The sequence below is a fragment of the Balaenoptera physalus genome (genome assembly GCF_965194825.1).
Source record: "Balaenoptera physalus genome assembly, chromosome: 20".
NCBI classification, from domain to species: domain Eukaryota; kingdom Metazoa; phylum Chordata; class Mammalia; order Artiodactyla; family Balaenopteridae; genus Balaenoptera; species Balaenoptera physalus.
The window spans coordinates 58,882,832-58,903,086 of record NC_138901.1 but is presented as its reverse complement, the minus strand read 5'-3'; the positions used below and the strand labels follow the sequence as shown (position 1 = coordinate 58,903,086).

Below are 20,255 nucleotides of genomic sequence, written 5' to 3'. Positions count from 1 at the left end.
CAACTCCACAATCAGCAGTAAGGGCCAGATTTCTATTTGACACTTTTGAGAATTAAGGGTCTCTTTTTGGTCTAAAACTGTTTGTCACTAATGACACACTTTCTATGTGATCTACCCAATTATGAGCTAAATTCCTTCCTTAATCTGGTTGGGTAGAATGAGCCCCAAAACAGGTAAAACAGAACTAGAAAAAGCAATGGAAACCCTGAAAAATTCCTTGGTGTTCTTATACTTTTTTGTTGTTGTTGTTGTTCATTTCTTCCTGCAGCCCCATCTGAAAACCCCACTAAATACCAACTCAGTTAATATGTACGAGGGATAGTATAGACGAGATAATCTGATTTGCAAGGTGAGATACAATTAAAATAAATACATAACTCATTTAAGCTGAAAACCCCTAGTCTTTTAAGGCTTCAAATATTTGGGATTCCGAGTACAGATTAATAAGAGAATCAAACCAGAAGATAATTTAGCAAGTGTTATCATTGGAACGTTATCACCAGAGTTTAAGAGAAAATGGTTTCTGGGAATGCTTTTATCCCCTGCTAAACAAGCTTGTTTGTTTTTACCTTTAACTTCAGTGCCTTTAGGGTAACAATATGTACTGTACATCTCCTAGAGGATATTTGGTCCCAATTAATTTGATCTTGTCCAGCAGACTCCTGTCACTGCCGACCCAGCATTCATTTCCTGTTCTGGTCACAGCATCCCAATGTCTGTTTAGGCACCTACCCACCCTCACTCTCAGTCTGTGTGGTTTAACCTCAACCTCCTGGCTGGGAAGGGGCAGACCCAGGACCCAGGCCTGGCCTCTAAAAGCCCAGTTTCCCTCTGGTCAGTTGGGGGTCAATAAGCATCAGCCCTGGGACTTTCACTGGAACTACTAGCAAAACTACTGGAACTACTTCTGCTAAAACTGATAACTAAGACTGGAGCTGCTAACTCCAGTTAACTGAGAAGAAACCCAATCTAGAAGGAAGCAATGTGACCGATGGAAGGAAGTCAAGTCCTGGAAACACTAGGTGAACACTTGGATCCACCTGTCCCTGCTAGAACTACTCTTGGTCATTTACTTCTATCAGCCAACAAAATCTCCTCTGAGTAAAGCCAAAGTGAATTGGCTTTAAGGTTTCTGTCATGCGATACCAAAAGCCCTATCAGATGCACCTTCCACTGGAACACAGTTTAGTTTAGGGAAACTCCAGGGTATCTGAAGATTTGCCAGTTTTTTAAAGAAAGTTAAGTAATGTGAAAAGAACCAGCAAGGGCCACATACTTCAAAGCAGTAATGTGTTCTAGGGTAGAAAAGAGATTCAAAATGCTCATTACATATAGCTTTTAAAGATAAGGCTAAGGATAGAAAAAAATATGCATTTTATTAAACACAGAAATTATTTTGTAAAACAGAAACTTAAATTTATACCGTGATCTGTTAAAGAAAAGATAAGAGATAAGGGAGGACAAGACCACATTCACGGAAAGACAATTGGAATCAACAGTGAGTGAGTCAGGGCAAAAAAGAACCAAGTGGGCCGGGAATTGACTCTTCTGGCTCATTTAGAGTCTTTTGTTTTATGGTTCAGGGAGATGCGAGGGAGCTCAGAAAGACTGATCCTGGTGGACAGAGAGATCAAAAACTCAAAGACACCTCTAGTGGGCAGACTTAGAAAATTAACAAGCATTCCAGTGCCATAGAAGTTTTTCAAAATACTCCCCATCCTTCACCAAATACACACAAACAAGTAGATGAGTAGAGAATAACTGTTAAAGCTAAAATGCGTACATGAGGTTTATTCTCTCTACTTTTATGCATGTTTTTAAATGTCTATAATATGAAGTTTTTTAAAAGCACTCTAAAGTTTAGGGAAAAATAAAGTCTGGAAGAATTAGAAGATCTAAGAAAATAATTTGCTTTTGAAAAGAAAGCAAAATAGCAAGTTTTTAGTGAACTTGGTTCTGGAAGTTTTGCCTGCACCATTTATATACGCTAAGTTATCTAAGTTTTAGTTAAGAGGTATTATGATGAACTGCTGGAAACTGTGAAGCTGAAAACCTAGAACTGATTGCAGTTCCAGTTTCTTAGAGCAAAATAACCCTCATCACTCGTTGTGAGATTCAACTGAGTTCTAACGCACAGTGGTCTACTTTGTAAATCATAAAGCACTCTATACGTGTTAAGAAAATTATTTTTTAATTATATATCTGCCTAGTGAACCTCAAGATAAATGAAACTACCCCAACTTTTTATAGACCAGGATAATGTAGAAAACTTCACAAGATTTCTTCAAAAAAAGTCCTACAAAAATTCATGGTGCAGGATAAGCAGTCAGCATTCTGCGAAAACCACCTTAGGCACCAATGATTTTCAAGAATAGGAGGAAATGCCCAGGGATGCTTACTTGCTGAAAACTTGCTACAAGATGATATAAAAAACTTCTATGATAATTAAGACTGGCAGAAGGCTGAAGGTCCTTGTAGAAAGCCCTCAAGAATCTATGGTGAGGTTGTGAAGAAAGACAGCCCTTCAAACTACTGTTAAAGGAAAAAAATGTGACAAGTCTAGACTTTACTAAGGAGAGACTGTTAAGGGGAAGTACTGCAATAAAGAGATGCTCAAAGCCTAAGCCAGAAGCATCTCAGGGAAGGGATGCGTGAGCCAAGTTTTTATACATAGACCCACATGGGCTAGGTAGCTGTGGAAAAAGAAGGGGTTGGGGGGGATAGCCTTGAAACTCACTGTGCTAGATACAGCAGTAACAGGCAAGGTGAGGCAGGAAATGTCTGTGGCTAGACACGTGGGGCGGAGATCTGCACCTGAGATGAAGCAAGTGAACTACAGGGCCGGGAAGTTAGGCCTAGCTGTCCTAGTCAAACAGCCTAAGGTTATGTCAAGCACAAAATTTGATCAGCCTTGTCACTACTGATAGAACAAATATCAGATGATAATATCTACATCCTGTCTCGTTCAAGGAAAGTATCTAAATTGGGAAAAAAAAGAAAAAAAACTCGTTTGTGATCTTGGTGGTTTAAGAGGAGTAATAAAAGCGTGTCAACCAAAAAACAATGCAGCAGGCTACAAGTAAGAAATGAGTTTATTTGGGGTCTTAAGAACTGCAATTCTTGGGACTTCCCTCGTGGCGCAGTGGTTAAGAATCCGCCTGCCAATCCAGGGGACACGGGTTCGAGCCCTGGTCCGGGAAGATCCCACATGCCGCAGAGCAACTAAGCCCGTGCGCCACAACTACTGAGCCTGCGCTCTAGAGCCCACGAGCTACTACTGAAGCCCGCGCGCCTAGAGCCCGTGCTCTGCAACAAGAGAAGCCACCGCAATGAGAACCCCGGGCACCTCAACAAAGAGTAGCCCCCGCTCACCGCAACGAAGTACCCGACGCAGCCAAAAATAAATAAATAAATTTATTTAAAAAAAAAAAAAAAAAAAAAGAACTGCAATTCGGGAGACACAGATTCAGGCAAAACTGAGAGTGTTCTGGGGAAGGGAAAGAGTCAGGGGCTCATAAATAGGAAAAGCCACAGAGTTAGCTGCCTGTTGAGAACTGTGATCGACTCTGACACAAGTCAAGAAATATTTGTCTTTAAGGAATCACGAATTATTCCAGGCTACGGGTCCGCTAGGTATCGTGAGTTTCCAGCACATGTTCTGGATGACTTCATTAGGACAATAAATGGTCAAAGGTCAGATTCCATCCAGGCTGAGACATGCCTAAGTCACACATCCTCAAGGGCCTCCCGGCTCCATTTCAGTGAGCTCTCTTAGCAATACCAATACCATTCTGATGTTCCTCTCACAAGTGACAGGTTTACACTAGACAGTGTTTTCGGTATCTTTTAACACTAAAGTTTTACAGGTGCATGAAGTCAGGCTCAGAGGTGTTAGCAATTCATCCAATGTACAGCTATAAAACACCTACTTTCAGCCAGGAACGGTTTTAGAAGCTAGTATTTTATTTAACATTATAAATTTAATATGAAGAAGTTGTATAAAAATGCTTTGGTAAACAAATAAAGGGTCCAGCTATTAAAACAATCACTCTGGCAAATAGAAGTTAACAGACCAGCTGGAAAAAAACCCTGAATTCAATTTTAATGTATCTGACGGCTGTCTGATCAATTAACCTACAACTGAGCAAAGAGGTGAACAACAGTTTTACACACTCACTGCCTGAATAAGCAGGGTACTTTTGTGTCTTTTTGTTAATTTGAGGACTACCTTCTCCCTGGAGAAACAAACACAGAGAAATAAGGCGGGGAGGGGGGGAGAAGATCTGAAGCATGGGCAAGTCCAAGACAGAAGAATCAGTTTGATTAAAAATCATTTGAAGTGCTGAACATTTACTTTGAGCCGATATTCCAGAGAATTCCAGCTCAATTCAGGAATCAAGAAACACAGGTAATTACAGACTACTACAAACCTCCCGGTGGGCGAGCAGAGGAGCACACTGGCTGATGACGCCGGTTCACAAAAAATACCCCGCCCCGGGGCCACCATCACCAGGCACCGGATGCTTCCGCTCAGCCGAAGCCCTGAAAAAGGCCCCGGGGAGTGGGATCCAAAGTTAAGGACGTTAGAAAGCTTTTTTTTTTTTTTTCCTCCTTTTTCTGTATTTTGCACATCTGCCACGGAGGCGGGGAAGAGAGAGATTAACACTGCAGATGCTGAGACAAAAACAAAGGCAAGGCAGAATGAACGCCGAGTTAAACTTTCGCAAGGAATGAAAAGTCAGCCTACGAACGCTCTCCGCCTAGTTAACAGGGGGCTTATGTAAATACAGGCTTGTAGAAATCCTAGGGCCCAGAGAGCCCAAGTCAAGGGCTGGGACACGACGCAGGAGAGACACCACTCCGTACAGGGCCGGTATTTCTAGTCAGGTTCCTCGTACCCTGGGAATATAAGTCCCAGGCAGTTCAGTCATACTTGACTAGTCCTTGTCACCCTAACCGCTCAAATATCCTAATCAGCAAATGTGTTTTAAAAGTCGCACATTATTTCAAGCGCAATGGGTCCGCTTCTACGTTAGGGGTGCAAAGCGGTCAACGACCGGCCTCCAGGCTGGGGACGGGGGCTGCCCGGTCCCGGCCGCCTCCGGACGTCGTTTTCTCTTTTCCGAGGCTGGGGGCAGCCGGTGGGGGAGGAGAGGCTGCGGTCGCCGAAGCCCCAGGCCCCTGAGCTGCACTCAGGCCTCCCGGCCCAGCTCCCGCCGCGCAGCCCGGTCTCCGACGCGGCCCCGTCCTCCGGGCCCTGCCAGCTCCCGAGGGCCCTGCCGCCCGCCCGCCCGCGTAGGCTTAGCCCAGCCCGGCCCGCCCCGCCCCGCCTCCAGCCGCGAGGAACCACCTACCGCGCGCCGACTCCGCGGCGAAGGCCTCCCAGACTACCGGCTAGGCGACCGCGTCACCATCGAGCGCAGCGGAAAGAGTAGCTCTCCCTCCCTTTCGGAGGAAGCGGAAACGGTACCGGAAGTCGAGGGGCGGGGCAAAGGAGGCGCGGTCTCTCGATCTCATGGCGGGGTTGTTGCGCGCGCCCGGCAGAATAATGCGGCTTCCAGGTGGCAAACTTTGGTCTCTCTTGCCTCGCGGCCTCGGGGTTTGGGGCCCCGGGGAGGGGACCGCGAAGGTCATGCTGGGGCGGCTCCGCGCGCCGCCAGAGGAGGCGTGGCGGGCCTCGGGGCTCGCTGGCAGCTGCCTGCGGTGCCGGCTCCTCAGCACGGCGAGGCCGCCCCCGCCCGGCTCGTCAGGACCGGAGGCGAAGGAAGGCGGAGACCCCACGCGTCCCCCGCAGCCCCGGGTGAGTGCACACCTGGAGCCCTACCTTTGCTCGACAGTCAACCCTGCGCGCCCTTCCCATCCCACTTGGTCATAACCTCAGAAACCACTCGGCCTCAAGTTGTCCTCCACTCCACCGGTTGACCTCCCTGGGTCACAGAATCTCATCCCGCATTTCCCTCCGGTTTGCACGGACCCTCTGCGGTAAAGAGAACCTCAGAACCGCCACCCTCTCCACGTGGTTAGATACCCGGGCTTGGATTTTAGTTAGCTTTTGCGCCAAGAAAATAAGTTTCAGGTGTTCTAAGCGGGGGGTGGGTCTCAACCTTAAGCTTCCCATGATTGAAGCGTCAGAGCATTTTTATTATTTATCACTTGGCTCTCCCTTCGGAGGCCTGGTGTGTATATGCTGAAATTGAGCACATGTGGGCCGTAGTGGCGTGCTGGATATGCCTTTTTTCTTTGGTTTCTCCCGGGTTCTAGTTCTGACCCCCGAAGAACTTAAGAGCCACTAGGCTCTAGTGATGGACAAGAGAAGTGGTCTTCGGAGCTGGGGGAAGGTTAATGAGTTATTTTATCTAGGGACTTGGAAAAAGTACAAAGAAATAATGATGTAGTTTGCAAGACATTCCACTTTTAGCTGTCTTCTACTTTGGCTTTGTTACTTTTGGAAGCCAGAGTTAGGTTAACCTCCTAAATTTATTTGGTTTATTTCTGTGTATTCTCAATATCAGCACAAGCAGGTGATTAACTGGTTTTTAAATCAGCAGTTGGGATCTGGGTCACACGTGGTAACAATCATGGTGCTTGATTGAGCCTTGGGTCTTTTTTTCCACATGAAAAGAAATCGACTTAGGGAACCTTCCCTTGGAAAGAAGTGCCTTTGTAATTGTGTTAGGAGCCCAGATGCAACTGCATCCCCAGAAACGTTCAGTATTTTCTCATCCCAAAGTAACGTGAAACACGCTGTCCATTTAACAAGATTGAGGCCTGTGTGTAGGTATCTTAAAAACTACTGTAATAAATTTAGTGTGATTAAATGTTTGCATCTTTCTAGTATTTTTATTTTTGAAATCTCTGCCCCAGTAGCCTGTTTCCTGGAAGTCCTTAGCCATCACATTTGCTATTGGAGGAGTTTTACTGGTTGGGATGAAGTACTTCAAGAAAGAAAAGACAGAGAGTAAGTAGATATCATCTGGTCAGCGCTGAATAAAATCCTTCCTGGCTGTGGACTGGCATCTTTTTGTCACTGTTGTTTTTAAGCTTTTTATCTTGAAATAATTTTAGGTTTACAGAAGAGTTGTAAAAATGACAGAGTTTCCATGTATCTTTCACCTTTCTTCCCCTAATGTTAATATCTTGTATAACTATGGCTAATTTATCAAAAGTGAGAAATTAAAGTTCTTACAGTGCTGTTCACTAAACTACAAACTTTATTTGGATTTCACCTGTTTTTCCACTGTCTTATCTGTTCAGGGCACCACTGTCTAACCATGTGAAAAGACTTATTGTGGACAGATCTGGATGTAGATAGTAAGAAGTCCAGAGGGTGCAAAGATGACTAAGGTGCAGTCCAGCCACTGAGGCGTCCATGACAGTGAAACAGACACAGAAGTGAAGGATTCACTAGATGAGGTTCTGCCAGGCCAGAGGGAATTTCATGGCAAGGACCTGCTCTGGACTAACACTCAGAAACTGTTTAGAAACTGTTTACAGGAACTTTATATTTTAGTGAATATTTCAGGACTTTTAAGATTTGTTTTAGAAGTTTCCAGTAAATCTTTAAAGTATCACTTACTCTGTTTTGATTCTTTAGAGAGTCTCTTTTGATGACATTATACAAAGGATAATGTTTACAACTGGGAGTGAAAATTCATAGGCTTTAGAACTTTAGGAATATAAGATCCATATTGATATACAGGTATATTTCTTTTGTGTAACAAGCAGTGTTTTATTGATATGATTTTCATATTTTAATAAGCAGTTAAGTTCCTTCAATTTCAAAATGAAACCTGACAAACTAGGAAAGTAATGGTAGAGACGATTGTAGAAAAAGCCAAGCTTCTTTTGACTTTAGTTTGGAATTTCACCTTCAGTTAATAATTTTGTTTTATAAAAACTTGTATTATGAAACAGCATTAAAAGTGTGCCTAAGTTGTTTGAGAGTATTTGCTGACATGATGCCTCATCATCTCCACATACTTTGTTGTGTATTTTCTACAAACAAGGACATTCTCCAACATAACCACAATGCAGCCATCAAAATCAGAAAATTAATATCAATATGTTACACCGTTCAATCTTCAGACCTCATTCAAGTTGTGCAACTGATGCCCTCCTTTTATTTACTTTATTTTATTTTATTTATTTTTAATTTTTTTGGCTGTGCCTTGTGGCATGCGGGATCTTAGTTCCCCAACCAGGGATTGAACCTGTGCCCCCCACAGTGGAAGCACAGGGTCTTAATCACTGGACAGCCAGGGAAGTCCCAACTGATGCCCTCCTTTTATAGCAGAAAGATCCAGTTCAGAACCACACCTCATACCTAGTTTTTTCTTTGGTCTCCTTCAGTTTGTAACAGTTTTTCAGCCTTTACCCGACTCTCATGACCTTGACAGCTTGGAAGATTACAGGCCAGCTGTTTTGTAGACTGTCCCTTCGTTTGGGTTTGTCTGATGTTTCCTCATGGTTAGATTCAGGACGCTGTGTTCTCATTGCATTTAGTCAGGTGTCATATGATTTCAGTTTGTCCCATTACTGATTTAAGTTCAGTTTGATCACTTGATTAAGGTGGTGTCTGTCAGGCTTCTCTACTGAAAATGTAATTAATGTGTATTTTGTGATGTACATTTACACATGTAAATATTATGTATTTATACATGTAAATATTCTGTTCCCCATCAAACTCTCAATTCATTTATTTATATCAGTGTGATTCATGATTTCCTAGCAAGCCAGTGAGTTGTAATCCATTATTGTCTTTGGTTTGATGCTCACATTGTCCCAGATTGGTCAGTGGGAGCCCCTTCGACACAGGCTTCTGTTTCCTTTTGACATGCTTCCTATGTGCTTTGGGTTCGAACTTAATTCTGACACAAAAGGATGTTCTAGGTTCGTGTACTTTCTCTGCCCCAGTCCTGGTATCAGCCGTTTCTCTAAAAAGCCTCGTTTCCTTTTAGTGGAGGAGGATATTAGAAGTCAGGATATGAGCTCATTGCTCTTGGGGTGTATCCGCCCCTGGGTCCTTTCAGTGGACAGAGCTAGGAGAGAGATGTGCTTGTTTACATCTATACTTATTTCTGTATCTGTCTATATGGAAACTATAAGTTTGTACTGTGCCTCCCATTTCTTTCCAGTACTTCAGCGTTCATTCTAGTTTTCTCTCCTTCCGTTGTTCTAACTCCCTTTTCATTTGTAGCTCTTTAATGGACTTCCTGACTTGGTCGCGCCCCTGTATGTGACTGAGTTCCCGTTACTGCTGTCCTGTCCCCATGCAGCTGCCCTCCTCAGCACACTCAGGCTCAGACACCCACTGCCAGGCCGCCCGCCTGGCCCACTTGGGCTCAGACATTCTGCTCTGCTGTGCCCTCACCCCCGTCGTGGCCACACCTAATGGCTAAGGACTGAATTGTTCTGGAAGGGGAAGAAAAGAGTTTTACCACTCTCTTTTCTTGTAGTCCTTACTATATACAATAGCGCTTGATTTTATTTTATTGTTTTATGCTTATTTCTCTTAAAAGATTTTTTAAGCTTCTTGAAAACTGAGGCTATTTCTTCCACATTTTGTGCCCTCAGTCAGTAGTATAGAATGAACCATAGATCAGGCATTATGAGTACCTGTGGTTAGATTGACTTTTTTTTTCCCCTTCGGTGTGTGTTCGTGTGTGTTTAAGAGCTGGAGAAGGAACGGCAGCGAAGCATCGGAAAGCCTTTACTTGGGGGCCCATTTTCCCTCACAACTCATACTGGCGAGCCCAAAACTGATAAGGACTACCTGGGTCAATGGGTATTGATTTATTTTGGTTTCACTCATTGCCCTGATATCTGTCCAGAAGAACTAGAAAAAATGATTCAAGTTGTGGATGAAATAGGTAAGAAAGCCATCTCTTCCTATAAAAAAGTATGTGTTTACTTGATGTCCCTAATGTTACTGTGCTTTTCACATTCTTATATTACTGTTAGGTGGAGGGTTGTAATTATTCAGTTTGTGAGAACATAAAATCTCAGTGTTAGGCTGTTAGTGGCTGTGATTCCCATGACCTTATTCTTTACCAAAGGAAGCTTGTTTTGATGCTAGATGTTAGGTTGCTTAAAAGTGTTGGTGTGGCCTGGGTCTCCCTTAACTCTGCTTTGTGTCCCTTTCTTTTTGTAGCCTTTCATCACTGACATTGCCATTGCTTTTTCCCTGGTGGCTGATGGTTAGACTAGGAGATCTGTGGTATGGTCTGTGATGCACATCCTTCTTAAAATGAACTGTTCCAGGATATTCAGTCCTTATTAATAGTTTCTTTGCCCCTGAGAAATGGTGGGTGGGGCGGGGGAATCCTACAAACATTGCATTGGATTAAGAGACAGGAATCACACGTGATGTGATTCTGAGTAACAGCATGTGTGCAGGGGTGCAGGTATTTGATAGGCTATCTATCTGATTGCACCACAGATGTGTATATATCTGCCTTTCCTGGAGGCTGTCCCGTCCCCTTCCCCATCCGTGTTAGATGTCCCTCTGTGTTGCCTGAACACCTTGCTGTAGCACTCCCTACACGCTACTGTAATTGCTGTTTGTCTTTTCCCTTAGAATGTGAATACTGATTAATGAGAACTTTCTTTCAGATAGTATTCCAACTCTGCCAGATTTAACTCCACTTTTCATCACTATTGACCCGGAGAGGGACACAAAAGAAGCCATCGCAAATTATGTAAAAGGTGTGTTTTATTCACAATACTTTACATCTGTTTAGCTCGTAAAGTTTTTGAAAGATCAGCTTATTCAGACCTTGGAATGCTTTGTAAGATACGGGGGACGTATGGTACTGTCACCAGTTTTACAGGTGGATGAAAAGAGGCTCAGAATTGTGACTGTGGCCGGTAAGTAAATAAATAAGAGGCCTCTCAGTTCCTGGTGCAGGGCTCTTTATTTTGTCACAGAGGAAAGATTGAACTTGGCCTTCATATATCAACAAAGTAAAGAGACCCTTGAATTGAGGGGACACATTGCTTCTGATTCCAGCTCAGTACCTCACTCTTCCCTTTGTAAAATTAGGACAGACAGACATTCTGGGAGTATGTTCATTGGGAGATTAAAGAAAAATTATTAAATATAAGCACATTTTGAATTCATAGTATATATTTTATAAATCTAAAATATTAATGATAAACACATTTATAACCATTTTAAGGAAGAATTTCAATTCAAACATCTCAACATGCACTTAAAAACTATTAGAAGGTACTTTTAAAGACTATAAATTATGGTAGAATTAAGGATGAATATTTAGGTTCTTATGAGCTTGGGTAATTTCTCTGAATTCAAGTTTCTTCAGCTGAAAAAAGTGATGAGAATAAAAATCTGATCAGACAGGTTTTGTTGTTGTACTAGTGTGTGGAACATGCGTGCTTAAAAATCAGGAATTTCCATTTTAATTATGGTGGAATTGATACAAGCTACTGGTCAGAAGGACTAATGAATAGTTTTCTATTTATTTTTATTGTATGATACCTTCTAATGCATATCCACTAAAACTTTGAGTTATTTTAAAATGTGTCTTATGTAAGACATGCTGTATATTTTATTATTTAACTCATGTATTGAGAGATAGTTGACATATAAAAAGAGTACATACTTAAAGTGCACAGTATGTTACCTTTTGACACATGTGTGCAGCTGGGAAACCATCACCACAGTCAGAGTGAACATATCCATCACCCCCAGCAGCTTCCATGTGCCCTTGCTAATTCCTCCTTCATGTCCCTCCTCTGCACCCACCTCCTGTCTCCAGGCAACCACTGATCTGCTTTCCATCAATATAGATTAGTTTGCATTTGTAGAAGTTTATGTAAATGGAATCACACAGTATATGCTCTTTCTTTTTAATGACTTCCTTCAGCGTAATTATGTTGAGATTCATCCATGTTGTAGCGTGTGTCAATGGTTCATTCATTTTTATTGCTGAGTAGTATCCCATTGATGGACATTGGAGTTATTTCCAGTCTTTGGCTATTACAGATAAAGCTGCTGAGCACTCGTGTACACGTGCGTCTTTGTGTGGACACATGCTTTCATTTCTCTTGAGTAAATACCTGGGAGTGGAGTGGCTGGGTCATGGGATAGGTGAATGTTTAACTTTTTAAGAAACTGACAAACTTTTTTCCAAAGTGGTGGTACATTTTTACACTCCCACTGGCAGTGTATGAGAGCTCCAGCTCCTCCACATCCTCGCACACTTAGTAGGGTCAGTCTTTTTAATTTTAGCCACTTCAGTAGATGCTTAGTGATATCTCATTGTGGTTTTATTAATGCATTTCCCTTAATAACTTTTAACATTAAGCATCTTTTCATGCCGTTATTTGCCATCTGTATGTCTTCTTTGGTAAAGCGTCTCCACATGTTTTACCCATTCTTATGGGGCTGTTTATTTTTACTTATTTATTTATTGTTTATAGTCCTGATACAAGTCTTTTATCAGGTGTATGATTTGCAAATATTTCCTCCCGGTCTATGGCTTGTCATGTCAGCCATGGCTTTTGAAGAGCAGTTTCCATTTTGATGAAGTTCAGTTTATTAGCTTGTTCTTTCATAGATAATTTTTTGGTTTCATATGTGAGAGATCTTTGCCTAACCCAAGGTTACAAAGGTTTGTTTTCTCTTTGAAGTTTTAGAGTTTTTATTATATACAAGCAGAATTTATGTCCACAGTTTACAGGTATGTCAGAAATTTGAGCAATAGCATCGTTATTTTCTAAAGCAGTAAAAAGCAGGTATAACTCATTCGGTGATAAATGATCTCCAATTTAAATGTGTGTCATACTGGCAATTGTTTATTATCACATATTAACCAAACCTTAGATAATCCCCAAATGAATAGACATTTGAGTTGCCGTACCTAATGGAAATACCAAAACCTTACGGTAATATTCTTCATCAGCAGGTACATACAGTGATTGATGATGTGATCATTTCTAGTTGCATTTGGGAGGGATTTTTAAATATTTAAGTTGGTATTTAGAAAATTACTGCAATTTCAACAATTTTTTGAAAAGGTTTGGATGTGCAACTAATTGAGGCTTCACTCACCTTCTCTTCATTTAGTCAGAGCGTAGGGAAGAAGAACAAGCTACATTGCTTTTTCAGTATCTGAGCAGTTTTTCAATTTAGAATGAATTAGTCCAAAGAATAAAAATAGGCTTCCTCTACCTTTGGAAGAAGGTACTGCTGTTAAATGTTGGACTCGGCTCAGTAGTCTGATGAATCCAGGTGTTTTAAGTGACTTCCCCAGCTTACTTACATAAATTCCAAAAACTTAATAGCAAATGCATGCTGTGAGATTATGTGTTAGAAAATGAGATACAGGTATTTTGATCTGGTATGAACTAATTGTCAGCAAACTTTTTTCTCATATGATACAATGGAAAACTGTTGTGCTTAATTCATAATAATATCTTTAAACTTCAGCATATCTCAGAACTACACCTAAATATTTAAGAACCACTAAATTAACAAAAATTGTGATTTAAATAATTAGAATATATTCCCTCCAGCTCTTTACTAGTCATGAAAGGATTTGACTTATATATTACCAAAAACCAACTTTTGGTTTCATTGCTCTTCTCTATTAATAGCCTGTTTTAAGTTTCTTTGATTTCTGCTCTAATTCTCTTCTTCTGCATACTCTGGATTTAATTTGCTCTTTTCCTAGATCCTAAGGTGGAAACTTATATTATTGATGTTAGATCTTCTTTTCTACTATATGGATTCAATAAGTTGTGTTTCCATTTTTATTTTATTCAAGATATTTTTTAAATTTCTCTTGAGATTTCTTCTTTGGCCCATGTGTTATTTAGAAGTGTGTTTAATTTCCATGCGTTAGGGGATTTTCCGGATATCTTTCTGCCATTGATTTCTAGTTTAATTCCAGTGTGATCTGTCTTGGTGAATGTGACATATATTACAGAGGAGAATTTTCATTTGTTCTATGCGAATTTGTTTTTCTTTGAAACATGAAGATATGTTTAGGGACTCACAGGAAGAAAGTGGCAGTAGGGCTGCTGTATAACTGATACTGTTTTTTGAAGTGTAGGGATGGTTGTTTTGCTTGCTTCTTTTTCACTGTCTTTCTCATTTTTTATTTAGAATTTTCTCCCAAACTGATTGGCTTAACTGGCACAAAAGAAGAGATCGATCAAATGGCCAGAGCATTCAGAGTGTATTACAGCCCTGGCCCCAAGGACGAAGATGAGGACTACATAGTAAGCAAATGCACTGCTTTCAACACCTGGACAGGCTCCCGGATCCCAGACATTCATATAGCTTTCCGTGACGACTGGCTTTAAAAATGAAATTAAAACGAAAGATAATCTGAGATCATAGCAAATTCCTTAATAATTAGGGATGTTTGAAAGGATAGAAGAAGTATATATATTTTTTGAAGGATGATTGTTTATATTCATTGTTCTTAGAGTTTAATTGCCTGCTTTTCTAGTGGCACATAAAATTATAGGGCAATATAAAATCAGGGATATCTTAGATTCAATAGAATATAATCGTTTGGGGCAAAGCTCATTTTAGTTGATAAACATTGTATTGGTTCTCTCTGCCCTCAATGAAGAGGTATAAGAAATATACTCCTTTTGAGAAGTAGTGTTAGGCCGTAGGGAACTGCGTTTTTGGGTTGAGTGAGTAAGAATTCTGAAAAGCAAGAGAAAAGAAAGCCATAGGCAGCTAGACTTCCCATAAGATTTCTTTTCATACCAACTATGCGTTTGCATAATTTTGTGTTTAGTTGCGTTTGCAGCTATTATGCTCTACATAATTAGGTACTTGATAAAGTTTTTTTAATGATGAAGAACAAATTCTATCAGGTTGTTCTCCTGTAGCTCTTACATTAAAGAGCTGTCTTCACGTTCATCGGCGCTGCCCAGGAGTCCTGGGTCACCTTGTTCCTCTTCTCGTCAGTGGTTTCACAGTGAAGCATAAGCGCCACCCCTACGCACCCAGTTTCCTTCTCAATGTGGACGTTTTTCCCTATCACATGAAGAGTTGACATTGTATTTTAGTATTATTTCAGGTTTTTTCCTCAGTTGTCATGCTCTAATTTCTCTATAGTATTGGTTAGACAAAGTGATTAATCATAAGAGCCTTTCCAGCCGCAGAACTGGTTTTGTAGAAAGAAAGATGGTCAGGATCTTGAGTCGTTGCTCTTCCAGCAACGCCATGGCCAGCTCCCAAGAGTGACATGCAGAGGGGACATCCCACTGTGGTGCTTTGTCTCTACGGCCCACTGTGATTTCCTCACCACTTTTGAACCTGGAGCACATGTGCCCCTGTAGCTTTTTTTTTTTTTTTTTAATCTTTTATTTATTTATTTATTTATTTGGTTGTGCTGGGTCTTAGTTGTGGTAGGCGGGCTTCTTAGTTGTGACACGCGATCTTTTAGTGGCGGCATGCGTGTGGGGTCTAGTTCCCTGACCAGGGATCGAACCCAGGCCCCATGCGCTGGGAGCACAGAGTCCCAACCACTGCGCCCTCAGGGAAGTCCCAGCACTGTAGCCTTTGGCCTAAATTAAAAGCACGTTTCTGGTCCCTTTGCCTTAAGCCCACACAGTAATCTTATTTTCTAGTTCTGGTGCCTCATAGACTTAGGGAAACTTGGGTTCATGGGAGAAAAAGACAAGAAAAGTGAGCATTTTCTTCTTACACCCTAAGTTTAAGGAAAGTAGAGGGACCCTACTGTGGCTTCCTCTTGTCACGCCAGCAGCATGAGAAGAATGAGAGGAGAGCAGAAAGGAAGCTGTGGAGAAACAAGGGCTTTTCAGAATTCTTTACTCTTCCTATGAAAGAGAGCTGTATTGACTGATTTTGAAGTTTAACCTGTGATGGTAGTGGGAGCAGTTGAGCTAGTCCGTCTGACTTCCGGTGCTGAATAGTTTTATTCAATTGTTTACATACGTACAGTTGTAAACTAGGTAACACCCTTTAGTCTTGTTGCTTATAGCTCATAATTCTAGAGTTAAAATAAATTTTACAAATTAAGCAAACAACTTATAAAACTCAAGTAAAACATTCAGTTAACGTAATAAGAGATACTTGGCTGAAACCGAAGCGCTGCTCACCACAGGAATGTGATTTGAGACACCCACCTTTGTAGTCAGCCGCCCCTCGTAGTTTTTTACTTAAATTACTTTGAAACCTTTCATCGTGTAGCCTACCTGGACTGGTTGTTCTTGACTTAGTAAGAATGCATCTTTTTCTTGTCTGACCGTAACCAGCAGTATACAGCGAGGTGCCAGGGAGCTTGTAAACATAAATAAGGTTTGGGCACTGAGATTTGCACTCTAAGGTAGCCATGCAGATAATCCAGAATATGGATATTAAGTTCTTTAGTCTTAAAAATCAAGATGTAAATATGTACGTCTTATGGAGATTCTTGGATCCTCTAGAACCCATCCCAGACCCCATTTTGACAAGTAAATACTGGTCTACTGCTATAAGAATGTGACGTTTGATAAGAATCAGTGAGTTCACTGCTGTACATTTGCCAAATCAGCCAGTAGGGGGAGACACTCTCCAGCTTCTTGGGTTTTTCATTAGTATGACTTCTGTCCCTTGAGGTTACAGATTTTCATCCGCAAGATGGTATGGGAAACTTCTCTTAAGATTTAAGGACATGTAGGGAATGAGGGAGTACCTTAAAGGTTGAGATATAAAGGAATGAAGTTTTCTTAATCTCGATAGCAACAGAGGTGAGCTTCTGGCTTTGAATACGAGTGGCATCCTCTGACCCATAGTATATGTAACCCAGGTTACAAACGTTTAGGATTCCACTGAAAGCTAAATGTGCACATCATTGCGTTATATGTATAGTATTACATTATTTTCTAAATATTAATTAGGAAGTACTTTTGCAAAAGAATACAAATAGCTTTCACACCTAAGAAAAGATGTTCAGTTTTATTCACAATAAAAGAAATGTGAATTGTATAATGTGATGCCATTTTTCACCTGTTAGATCAGAAAGGCCAAAGATATTGTCAAAATCTAATTTAGGAAAAGAGAAAATGCTGTAGTGTTGGAGTGAAATTGGACCGGCTGGCACTTTCATGCATTGTTGATGGGAATTAAACTGATACGCCCTCGTAAGAAGGCTGTTTGTCAGTATCGTCAGCCTTTAAAGTGGAATACTTTTTAGGTTAGAGACCCCATTTTTTGGAATTTGTCCTACAGAGATAACCTATAGCATTGTTTGTAAAAAAGACTGAAAACCAAGCAACCATTCTTTAAAAGGCTACTATATATGTACTGATACAGAACAACGCCCAGTATATTGCTAAGTGAGAAAACAAGTATAGTGTGTTGTTAATTCTGTCTAAAAAGAAATAGGTGGTTATCGACACACTAATAGATGCAGAGGGTTTCTCTGGAAGAATAACAGCAGGAACTGGTGGTAGTGGTGCCCTCTGAGGAGAACTGAGGGACTCTGGGAGTCTGGAAGGAGTGGAAGACTTCATTGTATACATTTACTGTGTATTCTTTCATTCTTATTTACATATGATTTGCTGTGCCCACAACCCAAGTGAACACTGAGACGTGACCACTGACAAGTTTGACAGTTTGTGTAGAACGATATTTTTATTATGTATTAGAAAGTAGTTTATGTGAAGAACACTCATAAAATAAGCCCAACACACGCTGAAATTCTGGTTTTTTAAGGGGGAGAGAGAATAGAAAGAATAGGAAAGAGGAAGAAATGGGGAGAAAGAGAGGTGTAAGCTGTGGAGTAGGGCTTTAAGAGACACCTGGAGACCTGGTTCTGACTCTGTCAGACAGTTGGAGAAGCGTGGGTTCCCTGTCCTCCCGCAGTGAACCACTCGCAGCCCCTCGAGATCGCCAGCTGGCTGAGCCCGCTGGGTCTGCATTCTTTCCTTATGTGAATGAGCAAGTGGCTCTTTCCATTTACTCTCGCTTTATGAACGTGTGTGTATAAAAGCACGATAACCTAACAGACACATCATGTGTGTCTGGTACATGTGGGCTGTCTCCAGCTTGGTATGTATGATCGCATTCCTGTCTTTCTTTTTGTCTTGCCAAACAGCAATCAAGCCTGGAATAAATTCCAAGAATTCTAAGTGCCAAGTCTTCAACTCATTTAAAATTGGATTTGTGGAAGCATATAACTAAAAAAAATTGATGGCTAGTCTAAACTTTAGGTGGAGCTAGGAACACTTTAAGAACTTTGCCATGAAAGTGGATAATGGATTTAAGGTAACTCCTTGGGGGTGTAGCACTTACGGCTCCTGAGGAACCTCTGGGTGATGTGCTTCAGGTAGGATTGTTCAGCGTAGTAACATTTCTTAGGGGAGGACAACACTCGTTCTCGTGTTTCCATCTGAGGCACTAATATGAGGACTAAATACTGTATTAGAATTTATATATTATATATTTAGTGGTTAGTTTTCTGTTTTTGTTTGTAATATAACATGGTAAGCAGAACTTAGCCTGTTGAATGATAACCAGTTCTTCCTAAAACATAAAAGAATATACCCAAGAACTTAATAAAGAAAGTATTTTTCACCAACACTTTTAATCCCGTGTGGTGTCTCTTTATAATATAGTTAAGGGGTCAGATGAAATATTTTACTCATAAATGTAGGCTCTTCCCAAGCAGGCCTTGCTGTTCCACAAGCATTGGCTGTTTAATGAAGGCTGGCAGTGGCCATTTCTTAGAAGTGCGTTCTTTTCTCAGAAATTATGTGGATGAGTGTGTTAAGGACTGAACCAAAAGAATTCCAAGTTCTAGCTGACGTGTCAGGCAACAGTCGGCACGTTTCTGGAAAGATTTTAGATAATTCCTCGCTGTGTACTTAGTATAATAGACTTATTAGGCCTGTTCCATAAATAATAGATGCTACAAAGGTTGCTTAACTAGTAATGTGAAGTCTCTTATCCTGCAGCGTTTATTCAGTAAAATAAGCAGCTTATTTTGGTGAACTTTTTGTCATCCTCTCCTTCCCCCCCCCTTTTCTCTGCAGGTGGATCATACAATCATAATGTACTTGATTGGACCAGATGGTGAGTTTCTAGATTATTTTGGCCAGAACAAGAAGAATGCAGAAATAGCTGGTTCGATTGCTGCGCACATGAGGGAACACAGGAAAAAGAGCTAGCCAAAGCAGTGCGGCTGTGCGCTATTCTGCTAAAGAGGAAGGAAGCTTTGTCTCCCATAGGGGCCGATACTTATATGTATATACATGCAGCCTACGGAATGGCCTTCATACCAGGAGAACACCTAAATTTTGGGCAGGGCATGCTACTCTTGGGTTCAGCAAGGATGGATTCTTGGAACTGTAAAGATTACAACCAGAAGTCTCCCAGATGGTCGCCTTGAGACCAGAGGACCAAGTTTCCGTGAAGCCAGCAGAATGGACCTCAGGGAAGGACGCAGCCATGGGGTCTCTCCACGTGAGCAGGGCCGTCTGATCAGCGCGGCTGTCTCTCCAGTGTCTTGCACTCTTGCTCTGTCAGGTTGTGGTGAATTTCCAGGAAGAGCGTAACTGCCGTGGTGACCTGGCTTTCCTCTTTGAGTTCTTGGTGGCTGATAACAATCAAATTAGGCTCTCTGACATTCACAGTTGATCTTTATGCTTGAAAGCATTAGTGTAGTCTTGCTTGTTAATGAAAATCACTGTCAGGTTTGCATTGTGTTCCCCTGTCAGCAGGTGCTGATTTTACTAGTGGGGAGAAAATCTGTTGTTTGGGGCAGACCATTAGATCAGATTCCCTAAGGATCTTTCATGTGATTTTTAGCTGAATGATGTGCCAGGCTTTCAGGGACCTGCCAAATGGGTATAAGAGGATACAAATCATGAGTGTGTACAGAGTACCTTCCTGCCTGTACTGGATTGCACTTGTCTGAAATAAAGGTGTGCTCAGTTTTGCAGCTTGGACAACCGTGGCCTTTCTCGTGGGTGCAGAGATGGCAGCTTATAGCTCTCTGGGCTGAGACCCCCCAGACTCGAGGGGGCGGGTAGGTGGGTGCTTGTTAAAGTGCAGGTTCCCGGGCCCAGGGCTGGGTTCACTGAGCTGAGGAAGGATGCAAAGACCTGTGTTCACACGTGCCACCCCAGGTGCCTCCGATGCGGTGGCTGGGGGACTGGGGCCTCGAGAGACTGTTTTGAGGGTGGAGGTGGGCAGGTTTGGATCTGGGTGAGTTAGGTGCATCATCTTCTGGTGCATCCATCCACAAAGTGCTAGGCAGACAGCC

The 20,255-nt window shown here is 41.6% G+C and overlaps 2 protein-coding genes across 4 annotated transcripts in view; one reads left to right on the top strand and one right to left on the bottom strand.

Moving 5' to 3' along the window:
* Positions 1-3,121, bottom strand: part of ADPRM (ADP-ribose/CDP-alcohol diphosphatase, manganese dependent) — a 386,060-nt gene extending 382,939 nt beyond the window's left edge. For both annotated transcript variants that reach the window (XM_082441418.1, XM_082441419.1), the window contains exon 1: positions 570-3,121. In XM_082441418.1, the coding sequence (XP_082297544.1) occupies positions 570-612 (43 nt within the window). In that variant the 5' untranslated portion in view covers positions 613-3,121. The remainder of the gene's footprint in view (positions 1-569) is intronic.
* Positions 3,122-5,468: 2,347 nt separating this feature from the next.
* Positions 5,469-19,941, top strand: SCO1 (synthesis of cytochrome C oxidase 1). 2 transcript variants are annotated; one of them, XM_082441456.1, is made up of 6 exons: positions 5,469-5,800; positions 6,868-6,958; positions 9,672-9,869; positions 10,612-10,704; positions 14,129-14,244; positions 18,087-19,017. In XM_082441456.1, the coding sequence occupies exons 1-6, from the start codon at positions 5,516-5,518 to the stop codon at positions 18,102-18,104; spliced, it is 801 nt and encodes a 266-aa protein (XP_082297582.1). In that variant the 5' UTR covers positions 5,469-5,515; the 3' UTR covers positions 18,105-19,017. The 2 variants fall into 2 exon arrangements, with proteins under 2 accessions (XP_082297582.1, XP_082297581.1); XM_082441455.1 differs by lacking the exon at positions 18,087-19,017 and adding an exon at positions 19,024-19,941 and having other exon boundaries at positions 5,470-5,800.
* The last annotated feature ends 314 nt before the right edge of the window (positions 19,942-20,255 follow it).

Bases quoted from the DNA above. Each gene is read 5' to 3' on its own strand.
- SCO1 (XM_082441455.1), top strand. From the start codon at position 5,516: ATGGCGGGGTTGTTGCGCGCGCCCGGCAGAATAATGCGGCTTCCAGGT. The intron at 9,870-10,611 runs GTAAGAAAGCCA...ACTTTCTTTCAG, and splicing joins TCAAGTTGTGGATGAAATAG to ATAGTATTCCAACTCTGCCA. The intron at 10,705-14,128 runs GTGTGTTTTATT...TTTTTTATTTAG, and splicing joins CATCGCAAATTATGTAAAAG to AATTTTCTCCCAAACTGATT.